Source organism: Polyodon spathula, chromosome 30 (genome assembly GCF_017654505.1).
Source record: "Polyodon spathula isolate WHYD16114869_AA chromosome 30, ASM1765450v1, whole genome shotgun sequence".
Taxonomy (NCBI): domain Eukaryota; kingdom Metazoa; phylum Chordata; class Actinopteri; order Acipenseriformes; family Polyodontidae; genus Polyodon; species Polyodon spathula.
Genome location: NC_054563.1, coordinates 2,520,232 through 2,532,485, shown reverse-complemented (window position 1 = coordinate 2,532,485; position 12,254 = coordinate 2,520,232). Strand labels below are relative to the sequence as shown.

Genomic DNA, 12,254 nt, shown 5'->3' with positions numbered 1-12,254 from the left:
TAAATAATCAGGAACACCGGCATGTAGTGGGTCAGTACCAAACTGTCTGACATTAAACCCCCCTAAAATTATAAATCAGATTATTCTGAGTTGTATAAAACATTTTTTTAAAAAAGCGCTATTTAAAAAAGGATCTGCATAGCACTTATTACCAATCGCTGTTAAATTACTTACATACCTGACAGGAGTTTTACAATAATACAAAAATCCGAGAGTCTTAACTGCCAAGCTTAGCTCCACATCCCCATGCTTTTACTGGCACCTGAATGAACAGAGAGTGAGGCTCAGAGGGTCACACAGCGAACTTCACCACCGGGTCACTGGTAACCGCGCTGACAGATCGCTTTCTCTGACTTCGAGCCCTAACCAATGCGGTCGAGGCACCGGCGTGTGCTACACAGAGAAAAACTACACTTCCCACCATTCCGTTTTTTAACTTTTGTCTGTGTTGTGTCAGAGAGAATTGTTCCGGGTGAACTGTGGTGAATTTCCGCGCCATTTCTCCTGATTATTAGTGGGCTGGGAACAAGAGAAAGTAGTAAACAAACCTGGCGTGCAATTAATGTTTATATCCTTGGCTGGTGCCACACAAACAACACATTTACGGAACTATGTTGCTACCGTCTGACGTTGCGAGACTTGTTTTGGGTGAGTGTGACACACACACTTGATTAAAGACGTTGCCAGTACAGCTAGGTACTGTGAGCGCGCTTGGCAGAGGAGCAGTGACACAATACAGTAATACGGTGTTTTATAATAATAGACATGATGTCGAAGAATTACAATCAAATGCACAGAGAAACGTGACAGTTTTGAAGTTGCAGTCTCTGGGTATCTTTGACAGGCTGTGTCTAGCTTCTGACAGGCGCAGGATATACATATTGTTCATATGCAAACAGGAATGGAACTGTGGGTGTGTGTAGTACAAATAAACACAATCAGAAAGAAAGCAACAGACCTTGATAACTATTGCTACTGCCCTTAGAGTTTATGCATGTGCATATGTGTGTGTGTGTATATATATATAGAGAGAGGGAGAGATACACCTATTGTGTGTTTTTGTATTGGCTAATGTTGTTCTCTAGTGCTACTACAGTAAGTTAATGATCATATGGGCAGCTGTGTAAATGTAAACCAGATAATTTAGTTGACATGTATGTGAAGTCGTGATTCCTACTTCTGTTTTTTTCTACTGTCATCACTGCAGGATGGAGACAATATGTATTGCACGCAAACGTGTTAACTTAAGTAGCAATGTAAATTGAGCACCCCTGACTTTGACACCCCCCAAAAATGTAATTTTACTGTTCCCATGTAAAGTATCAGATCATTAAACTTATGATATATCACAGGTGTGGAAATAAGACCTCCCACTGCACAGCAGTGTGATCCATTCCTGGCTTTACTGTGAGTTTAGTCAGATATACCTGAGCTTGTTACCTGTACACTGTGGCTGATCAAGCTTGTAGTAAAACCTGGAGAAGGTGAAACTGCTGTGCAATATAGGAGTTGTATGGTAATAAAACAAATATTTTTGTTGTCTGGTCAGGATATTTACAACAGGAGAGGCTTTCTGCCAGTTGCCAGGCATTCATTTTGGAAAGTCCAGATCTAAAGGAATACGCAGAGCACAGCACGGAGGATGGCACAATACCTGCCTGTATGTTTGTGAGTATCCATGAGCCCTAAACTTTGCTTTGGCTTTTTTAAAACCTATTAACAACAATATCATAAATAGCTAACATTTCTGCCCTTGTTTTTCATATTTTATTAATCATCATTTTAATGTATTTCTTCTTTTACAGTCCTTGTTTGGGAAAAGCCTGACCATGATACTGAACGAATATGTGGCAATAAAGGCAAAAGGTTAGTCGTTTATTTGAACACAGCTAGCATTAACGTTTTGCATTCACGGAATTGATGCATTGAGATCTGTGCAGCCCTGTTGCCCAGATGTTTTTAATGTTGTGCGTTTATGGTATTCGTTTTTGTAATGTTTGCTTTTGTTTTAGAATCAAGTCAAGAAATTCAGATACCGGCTATTATGACTTCCTTGTGGAAGAAACTGGACTTTACTCTTAATCAGATAAGGTGAGGGACAGAGCTTTACTCAGTACCAAAGCACCTTGTTTGTATATGCTTTTAATGAAGACTATTTTGGTCATTTGGTGCAGAAACGTGGTGGAGAGACCATTGTCTCTGCATAACAGTGTTATTTATTTTTTTAATCAACAGCCCCAAAACAAAATGTTTACAGTACTTACTGTACATTGCACACACCTGAGTATTATGGTATTCATGAGGAGTTATTATCTGATCATATGTCATTCTTGTTAACTGTAAATATTATTTTAACAAAAAAATGGTATTCACTAATGTAATGTTTTCTCTCTTAGGTCAATGCAGACCTCATCAGGGTATACGATCAGTCAGAGAAGTAGGTTGCACATTTGTTGTATATTTCTTTAACTCTTTCTGTGACCTGTGTTTTCTAGCAATGTTCTAGCGTAGCCTGTCTTAAAAAAAAAAAAAAAAAAAACCTTCCTATATTATCCGGTCATTTATTTATTTTAATTTTTTTTATCATTTAAGTACAGATGTGAATGATAATATTTGAGCTCTTCTTCTGAGCATTTTTTTTCTTTCCTGTTGAATGTTGGACTCTAAACAGGCAGACCAGCTTATTGTTTGCTGGGTTCCAGTTTGAATTGTAGTACACTGGCCCCCATGCTCTTATCCCACCTCTCTGTCTTGTCTGCTGGTGTGTTGCAGGTCGCACGCGGAATGGTATAACTGAGATGAGGCGACAGAGAGCCCAGCACTCCACACAGCCCCAACAAGTCTCTGGACTCCTGGCCATTTCTCCACAGCCAGGACTGCAAACTCCCACACCGCTGGTAGCCACGGAAGCAGTGCTGGGGCACTCCACACCAGTTTCTCTCAGCACACAGCAGACTCGACCAAACCTCCTTTGTGTGAACCAGCCTCCGAGGCAGGAACGAAACAGACCAGTCGTCAACATAAGCAGTAAGGGAGTTATTGCTAATGTAGCGCCCGTTCAGGGTCGCATTCTTTTCATTAAGATGTCGTGGTGATTATCTGAAACAAAACTGAATGAAAACAAGTTCTAGAATGTATTGGAATCTCTTGGTATACGGCGACAGTCTCTCTGACAGTTTGTCACAATGTCACAGGTATATGGAGGTATCCGTCAGTCTGTCAGTATAGCAAACATTTTAACAGGTGCACACATTAGATCATGATGGTTTACTTTGTCCTGTTACTAATTGCTCTAATTTTATATTTACAGCTGGGGCAGTGCACTTGTAACTGACATGCCTGTTACCCTTAACTGACCAATCTAGACCTTTAAGCTTTCATCATCATCATCTTCACAAATCCAAGCCAGTTACCAAGTTCTAGAACGTAATAGTTTCAGCTCACTGGTTTGTCTTTAGCTCGTTGCACCGCACTGGACCAGCTGAAATAGAACAGAATCGGAATCTGATGTTTCTCTTGTGCTTTAACAGGGGACTCCTCCGTACGGGTTGTGGTCAATGATCGAAGAATCAACCCAGCCCCTTTATCTCCAGGGAGGAGGAAATGGTAATGACTTAGTTTTCATGCATCATACAGTACATTATGAATTATTGTTTGTTTCAAAGATTGATTTAAGTAGATCTCGTTTTAGAAGTTTGTGATAAGTGTCAGGTGTGTGTGTCTTTTTTAAAACAAATTAAGAAAAAAGGACTCATCGGATTGTAAAGATGTCTTTTTAACTGGTGTACTCAGGATGTTTGTGTTTTGCGTACTAGCTCTCACGGTTTGCTTGGTGTTTCTTTATATAGTGATTTGCCAAGGAGAAGAGGTATAGTGTCAGAGAAGAGTCCTGCTGCTCCTGTTGCTTCAGCAGCATTGAGGATCACACAGACCCCCGGCAACACCCCCCCAGAGCAGGAGAGTGACCCACACCAGGAGCTCCTAACAGAAAACTTCCCAGTGAGTCCAGCTTTCAACCACAGGCTGCAAAGATAGTATTTGATAGTTTTTTGTCATTTTCTTTCTATCAGGTGTTTAGTTTTGAATAACCTGCGTTGTAAATTCTAATGTTTTCTTGTGTTTGTTTTCACAGCAATTAGCTATTGAAAATGCACGAGAGAAGATATTAAGTGACATATGTTTACAAGAGAAGCTTGCAGAAAACATAAACAAGTATTTTGGGAGGTAAATTGCAAACTGTGGTGTTTTCAGACTCCTGGCTGTGCCCATTGTATAGTGCTGGTCAGCTCTGTATGTTTTATGTGTAGGGTTAAATATGTAACCAAAAAGTGAACAATTAAATAGCACTGATAGGGGTTCCATAATGTGGCAACCTTATTAAAAAACATGGCAGTGGCTCAAACACTGCAGTGGGCTGTAAGTCGACAGTAAAAGTAGACCGTAGCTGATGCACTTCATATTAATCATATACAATTTAAAGATTTCTAAAAATAAACAGAGTCAACCAGTGAACTACGCAGGCAGGGAACAGTTTCATGAAACACGAGGTTAGGAAAGTGTTATTTCACTGCTTCGAGTTTTGAAGCCTGATTTATATGTGTTTTTACAGTGATACCAATATGCCACCGTCCTCCAAGCAACCTACAAACAGTACTTTGGTGCAAGATCAGTCTATTGATGAAATTCTTGGACTGCAGGTAATTTTTGAAGTTACACTTTTTTTTTTAAAAAAAAGAGGCAGACTGTTTGGTTAAATGTAATTTGAGATTAATAAAAGCCTCTGCTGCAGTTCAAATTTGTGCCACTAGAGGACAGGTATTTAAAGCACAATATAATTTCATAGAGCTACTGCAAAAGCAAGAAATGGGGTCAGCCCTTAAATTTAGACCAGTAAGAAAAAGTCTAGGAAAGAGAACTACACTTAAAACTGGATACCGCCATTGTAGCATTTATTTCCTTTTCACCACAGAACAATGAAGCAATTTAGTTATCACCACACTTTACCTTCAAGAGGCGATGTGTTCATGGACCCACAAATAGCATCCAGTTATAATGAAATAAATAGTTTCAGTAGCACACGCTTCTTATCTTATTCTATATGGCCAGATTTGTATCTGTTTACCCAGTGCATTCTGTCCTATATTTTTAAGGGAGAGCTCCACATGACTGATGTAGCAATCCAGGACATTCTAGAAAAGACAGAATCGGACCCGGCATTCCAGGCCTTGTTTGACCTGTTTGATTATGGTGGGTAACAGGCTTGTAGCTTGTAAAGAACCATGTGGGGGTGTATTCATAAAGGTGTGTGTGCTTTAGTTGCTAAATGTATAACGCATTGCTGAATCTGCCTGTTTTTCTTGCTGAAGGTAAAAACCGGAACAGTGAAGCTGTGCCTGAAGATCAAGCCAATCCAAATCCCTCCAACCTCGATGAAGACAATGCAGAGACCCGTGAAAGCTCTTGTGAGACTGGAGAAGGTAGGGGCTCTGCCAAGCAGAATTAGCTTAACACTTTCCTTGCAAGTTTCTGCTTTTAGTTTTTTGAACTTATATTTTCACTTTTAATGGCTGATAGTGGACATCCTGTTCCAGGTCCAGTATCACCCAGTAACCAACCAGGAATTGGCAACATTATTTCATCAATGGAATACTGAGGTATATAATGCACATTTAAAGTGACTCAAGTGTTTTTTTTTTGGTTTTGTTTAGGTACCAGTTGTAAAGATTCCACAACATCTGGGGCAGAATCTGCTGCTAGAACTTCCAAAACAAGTAACGGTCTGGAGCCTAGATCAAAGAAGAACAGCAGAAAAAATGCACATCCCCTTTCAATTGTCTCTCGGGAATCCAAGGCCCTCAGCACATCAGGAGCTGCAAGCGAGTCTTTGCTGGCTGCCAGACCCTCATCCTCCAGACTGGATTCAGCTTGTAACAGAAACACTGACGGCAGCTTGTCTGTTTCAGACCAGGTTGCAAAGGACCACTTGCCACCTGTGCTTGCTGCTTCCTGTGACAACAGTAATAATAGCAGCATTCAGTCTGCTGCAGACAAAGAGGTGTCAAGCTCCTTGATTGCAGTGGACGAAGTAGAAATGGAGGTCGACCAGCAGTGGATAGCTGTGGAGGAGCCCCAAGAAGCTACAAACCAGCCATCGACATCTGTAACCGAGAGCACTGTAAAAAGAACTGCTCTGCTTCCGACGTGGCATGAGACACAGTCTGGGGGGGGTTTGCATGACCCAGACGCATCTACAGAGCAAAGACAGGAGCCTGTAGATAGCACTCAAAAATCATTGGCGGACAATCCAGGACCAGCTGCGCAAAGCACAACAGGGTCTCAAACAGCTGGAAATACAGAGCAGTTATCGAAAGCAGATGCCGAGAGACCTGGAGATGAGCAACGGCCCACTGTTGGGGATAGCCACTCATCTCTTGACATCAGTCTATCAACAAAGGAGCCAGCAGAGGAGGAGAGAGACTCGTCATCCACAGACTCGGCGATGGAAAGCGAGGACACCGCAGGCAGATCACAGTGCAGCAATGAGGAGAGGGCCACCGTTTCCTCCTCGGAGAGCGTTGCGTCGGTGGCTGCCACTACTCCTGCCAGAGCAGAGTGGACCCCGAATCTCAGCACTTCTGTCATCCCTGGAGTGGAGCCCAGCAACATCGTCTCTCTGAAGATCATCATCAGCGACGAGCAGGAGGATCAGCCCAGCGATGGCGAGCTGAACCACGCTGTGTCCAGCATCACCGGCGAGAGGATACCCACCATCATTCTGTCCTCTCCTGCTAAATCGCCAGCAAAAGGAGCAGCTGCAGCCATCAGCTCAGATGAAACAGTGTTGGCTGTCAGAAGTTTGCAGAGGGCTGAAAGTAACCCAGCTGGGCAGCATAACCAGCTGGTGGCAAAATTTGGAGAGCCAGCCAGCGGTGCCTCACACTCGATTGCGGACCAGAGTGTACAGCTGCTGGCGAGCGGCCCTGCTGATGTGACGCAGGAGGCGGGGTTCATCCAGCTGTTGCCTGCCTCCACCTCTTATGGGACCACTAGCAACTATTTCATCCTGACCGATCAAACAGCAGCGAACAAGACCATGACGCAGTCGAACGTGATGGGGATTCCCGGCAATCCCGCTGTGGGACAGGTGACCTCAAAGCCACAGGTCTTAGCTACTCCTCCGAGGGCAAGGCCTGTGTTCACCGTGGGCAGGACCCTGTCTCAGAACTACTCTCCAGGTGAGATTTCCTCATCATGAAGGCAGGGGCTTCTTCTAGAGGCACACCTGGCTATCTGTCGTTCGTCTGTGTTATAACGGCAATTAAGATTTTGCACAATTGATATTACACTTGGCTTGGCATGCCATTTGCTTTGGCTCAAAATTACAAGTTAAGCAGAACAGAGAATAACAAATAAAATTAACAGCATATACCGCTCCATCCGTAACTTTAAAACCCTCAATAGTGGGAATTTAAGAAATACTAAAATAAACTAAATGTATTTTAGTATTTCTGTACTGAATCCCACAGCAGGCTTTTAAAAACTTTTTAAAAAGTTTTTTAACTTAAAAATAAATAGAAGAAAACTGATCGTGGTGGTTTGACCTGGTGTATTAATGGGAACTAAATGGCTTGCAGGGTCTACAATTCTCATTTCCTCTCCGATGCAGCCCATGCTGCAGAGTATGATGATCCCTGTTTCAGTTGTGGGACAGAACTCCACAACCACATTCACGGTGACACCTAATCGGGTAAGAGTTTTGTTGTGCACAAGTCCAGAATAAGATCTCTTCATTTAGCAAGTTTAAAATCGTACATAAGCCTTGGACCTTAATCTAGAGATCAGTGCTGATCATCAAGCACCACCAGCTTTAAGTAAGTAAAGAACCCTTGATTTGTCACCTCAGAATCCGTGCAGGTCGTTTCAGTTAGTTACTTAGATATTAAGCAGTGGATTTAAATGTTCCTGCATTGCTTCTCATTGAAGAGTGTGTATGTTTTTTCAAAATGTACTGTAAATACATTATTAATAATGAGAGAGCCTGCAGTGTGATTTAAGTGTAATTGGGGGCTTCATCTTTCCCTGACAGCTACTGCAATTGCCAGTTGGACCTGCCATGCAGACTGCAACGAAAGTACCTCTTCAAGCAAAATCTAAACCACAGTTGGCGCCCAAGGGCAGTGTAGACTTTGGTAAGTACTGTAGTGGTCTACAAGATGTTGATACGGCTTCCTATATAAACAGGTCAGCAGGCATTATGCTGAAGGAGTAACGTAGGGTCGTTCCATGCCAGATGAGCAGGTGAGTCCACGGCCAGCATCTCAGAATGTGACAAGGCTTGTCTATTAGTCCATCCCATCCTACTTCAAACATATCTCCACTGGGTTTAGGAATAGGGAGTTTTCACTGAACCCCATGCAAGTGCATGCTGTATTTCATGAAAAGGGCAGCTATAAATGGTAATAACTTGTAAGTAGTCTTAATCATGGGCATGTTTTTACAGCTTTGACATGCAGGATTATTCTGCATCAAGTACAATGTTCATAACTTGCACAAACCATTCCCGTGCAACTACCTGAAATTACAATGGTGTTCCTACCTATTACCAAGAAGTGTTTCTTCTTTTCTATAGTGCAGCTGCAAGTACAGCGCTTGCTCTATGTCTGGAAAGTTCGTGGTCACGTTGGGGTGGTGCTGGGTGTAGAATATTGGATTGCATTGTCATGTTTGTGCTCCCATTATTGTTTTTAGGGAAACCTGTAGCAGCTAGGAACTACTCTGGGTCTGATGCATCTACAAATATGGCTGTTGCACAGAAACAAAGGTACTGTAAGTGAAAATGCTGCAGCGAAAAACCTGAATTTGGTATTCCGGTGGTAGTACATGTTGCTTATGAAAAAGCACCTAGCTATTCCTATGAGTTGTATTTTTGTGGTTAACTCCCACCAATTAAATTTACAGAACAAATGTGTATGTTCGATTAGTCCAGTGGTCTGTTGTTTTAAGTGGAGCGCTGAAATGATTAGATAGCTTAAATCTGAGTGGTAGACGGCGTCTGTAATCAGTATCAGGAATCTGCTGTAATGAAATATTTGCGTTCTGCGTTTAGTTTGCTCCCTGGTGGCCCCTGGTGGCATGCTGTAATAATGGCTGCTTGTGCTGTTACATGTTCACATGTAACATTTTTTGGACACATAATACATATATATTTATATTTTTTCCCACAGCTTACTATGGGGGGGGGGGAGCATAGTCATATGAGCCTATCATATATTTGAGTCTTGCACATGTTCCTATATAAAAACTATATATCTGTCCCCATATGAAGTCAGTGTGCATGAAAGGGTTAAATACTTTTAGTATTACTAGCTAGTAATTTATTTATATTTTTTATTTTTTAGACCCAGACAAGTACAGATGTCGGGGGGCTCTGGACAGCAGATGCCAAGACCACAGAGAATTCCCTCTGTTGCTGCTCCTGTTGTAGTTTCTCAGGTTTCAAGTTCAAGGCCTCAGTCTAATCAGAGCCACAGGAGGGTGCTGTGCTTTGATAGCGATTCAATAGTCGAACACGACAGTATGCCAGTAATAAGCAGTAGCAGCCAGACCAGGGACTCCAGGACTGCATCACAAACACAGGCAACCCACACGGATCCCGCTGTTTCAACTGTGACTTCGTCTGTTGTGGAATCCAGAAAAGATCCTTCAGCACCAAGCAATACGACTGGCAAACTGGACCAAGCTGAACCCCAGTCATCCAGTGAAAACTCAGCGCCAAAGGGCAAGGCAGAGCAATCGCAGCATGATGACGAAACAAAAGCACCTCTTCCTCATCAGCATTTGAATCAAAATGTCAAATCCCCGGCATCTGATAAAGCGTCCAGAAGAGATTCAGATCCAAAGAGCAAACGAGACTCATCTGGTAACAAGAATGAAAGCAAACATCGTGAAACCAAGAAGGATGCTGATGACAGGAAAACAGTGGGTAAGACGGAAGAAACTGCAGTTCTAGGATCTAAAGGGGGATCAAACCAAAGAAGCAGGTCTTTGACTTCTGATCATAGGGATAAAACAAAAGCTTCTGGAGCCAGCAAGGATGCGGATCAGAGTGGGATTAGGTCTGAAGCATCGGAAAGCAGAGCTGCGAAGGGGAAAGAGGTGCGGGCGGAGAGAAGGAGCTCCTTGCAGGAGCTTCTCAGCATCACAGCCAATAAAGAGAATGAGTTGGAGAAAGACCTTGGAAGACCAAGGCGCCAGGAGAGCAGCAGCAGCAGCAGCAGCAGGCAGCCAGCTACTTCCCCCCAAAGCGAGCAGCCTCTGGTCTCATCTACTTCTGTTGTACAGGCCACCCAGGACCCAACCCCGAAGGGAAAAGAGTTCAGCATGACAAGCCCCCTTACAAAGCAGGCTGCCGAGATGCTTCAGGACATCCAAGGGCAGGCCCCAGCCTCCCCTCCCTCAAAGAAGTTGTCAATAGGCTGGTCAGAGCTGCCCTTGCCCAGGACTCCTGGCTCGAGCAGGCATACGGAAGACCCCTTGGACTGCGTGAGGACACCCGTGCGCCGGCGACACTGCAAAGAAGGTGAGTCTACCCCCAAACACCAGCCGCCTCCAGCCAATCCAGACCTGCCCAGCTGCAGCCCCGCCAGCGAGGCAGGCAGCGAGAACAGCGTCAGCATGGCAGCGCACACGCTCATGATCCTGTCACGGGCCGCCATCGCCAGTACCAGCACCCCTCTGAAGGACAGCGCGCAGCAGCCCAGCTCCAAAAGCACGGGCAAGAAGCGCAAGCAGGCTGAGGAGCAGACCAGCCCAGCAACCAAAAAGGACCCGCAGAGGTCCGTCTCTCCATCCAGGAAGAAGAAAGCCAAAGTAAGGGAAATGTCTCTCCGCTGCTGTTCTTGGTGTAGATAAGAGGTTTCTTGTTATTTTTTTAGTTTGTAATTTCATCCTGCACTACATACTGTGGCTTGAAAAGTTTCACTGTTACAACTCTCATGATGATAGTTTAGAATGATCAATCAGGCTTTTTAAAATACATCCTTGAGCTGTGGTTTTAGTACTAATAGGTAATATTATACTTAAGGTACACGGTGCACGGCATGCAAAAAACAATCTGTGACTGTTTCTCCTCCCATGCAGAAACAGAAGAAGCTGCTGGATTCCTTCCCAGATGGAATGGACGTGGACAAGTTTTTGTCTTCTCTGAATTATGACGAATGAAACCAGACAGCACAACGAAGGGCAAACAAGGTGCAGGACTCGCCAAACTGGATCACACGCTACTTTGAACAGGATTCCCGCCTGCATCCAGGGGACACAACGATGGCACTTCTGAAACCCGATAACCCTGTGCTGCACACGTAGATGAGTCTGAATTTACAGGTTTGATCGGACCTATACTGTTTTTTTTTTTCTTGATAGAAAGATAATCGGACCCTAACATAGTGAAATATCATTTGGCAAAATGAAGGCGTTATCCCGGACAGAGTGGGAATACATTTTAACAGGTTTACTTCTGTTTGTTTTCCTGTTGCTATCACACCAATTCAGAGTAAAGATGTGTAAAGGATGACTAATCAAATATTATTTAATTTTAAATTCTAGAAAGCTGAAAAAAACATGTTTTACAAGCACTGTACCCCATTAAATTGCCTTGCATAAATGATAGTAACACACTTCTATACAGTAGATTTATTTATTTCAGCAGTAAATATTACAAAAGTCCAGTATATGAATTACATTTGAACACGACCATCCTCCCCAGCACAAACGCATACAGAACCTTGTTTAATTACTTCTAAACCCAATACAGCTACAAAGGTGGAAATAAGACTCCTATTGCATAGCAGTTTCCCCGTCTGGTTTTAAAATGAGGCTGATTAGCCACAGTGTATAGGCAACACGCTCAGGAATGTCTTATTAAACTCATAGTAAAATCAGGAATGGATCAAACAGCTATGCAATGGGAGTATTAATTTAAGCAGTGCTGCTGTAACTCTAACTACGTAAAACATCAAAGCTAAATCACAGTTTCTGATGTCCCCCTGAACAGTGCTCCTGGTTACCAACATGTTTTGCTGTTCAGTGAATACTGCTCTATTTTTTTTTTTTATCCGTTTTCAGTAACTTTCTCTGTGCTCCGATAACAGAATGTCATGCCCAGAGCTCAAGGAAGCTAATGTTTCATCTTGCTGTGTACTGCCATCCAAAACGAGGCTGTTTAGTTTATTCTAACCCAGTGCTTTTTTACACTA

The 12,254-nt window shown here is 43.1% G+C and overlaps 2 protein-coding genes across 7 annotated transcripts in view; one reads left to right on the top strand and one right to left on the bottom strand.

The window, feature by feature from the left end:
• atm (ATM serine/threonine kinase) overlaps positions 1-354 on the bottom strand; it is a 41,495-nt gene extending 41,141 nt beyond the window's left edge. For 2 of the 6 annotated variants that reach the window (XM_041233301.1, XM_041233302.1), the window contains exon 1: positions 179-354. The gene's annotated coding sequence lies outside the window, so the exon portion shown is untranslated. The remainder of the gene's footprint in view (positions 1-178) is intronic. The other 4 variants (XM_041233298.1, XM_041233297.1, XM_041233300.1 and 1 more) reach the window with 3 other exon arrangements.
• Positions 355-489: 135 nt separating this feature from the next.
• npat (nuclear protein, ataxia-telangiectasia locus) lies at positions 490-11,896 on the top strand. Its single transcript, XM_041232798.1, has 18 exons — positions 490-648; positions 1,550-1,668; positions 1,806-1,866; positions 2,013-2,091; positions 2,397-2,437; positions 2,773-3,027; positions 3,531-3,606; positions 3,849-3,999; positions 4,133-4,224; positions 4,610-4,697; positions 5,151-5,247; positions 5,367-5,477; positions 5,709-7,235; positions 7,635-7,747; positions 8,087-8,189; positions 8,749-8,821; positions 9,399-10,869; positions 11,140-11,896. Exons 1-18 carry the CDS (start codon positions 612-614, stop codon positions 11,218-11,220), a joined length of 4,575 nt encoding a protein of 1,524 aa, XP_041088732.1. The 5' UTR covers positions 490-611; the 3' UTR covers positions 11,221-11,896.
• The last annotated feature ends 358 nt before the right edge of the window (positions 11,897-12,254 follow it).

Bases quoted from the DNA above. Each gene is read 5' to 3' on its own strand.
- npat (XM_041232798.1), top strand. From the start codon at position 612: ATGTTGCTACCGTCTGACGTTGCGAGACTTGTTTTGG. The intron at 1,867-2,012 runs GTTAGTCGTTTA...CTTTTGTTTTAG, and splicing joins TGTGGCAATAAAGGCAAAAG to AATCAAGTCAAGAAATTCAG. The intron at 2,092-2,396 runs GTGAGGGACAGA...TTTCTCTCTTAG, and splicing joins TTTACTCTTAATCAGATAAG to GTCAATGCAGACCTCATCAG.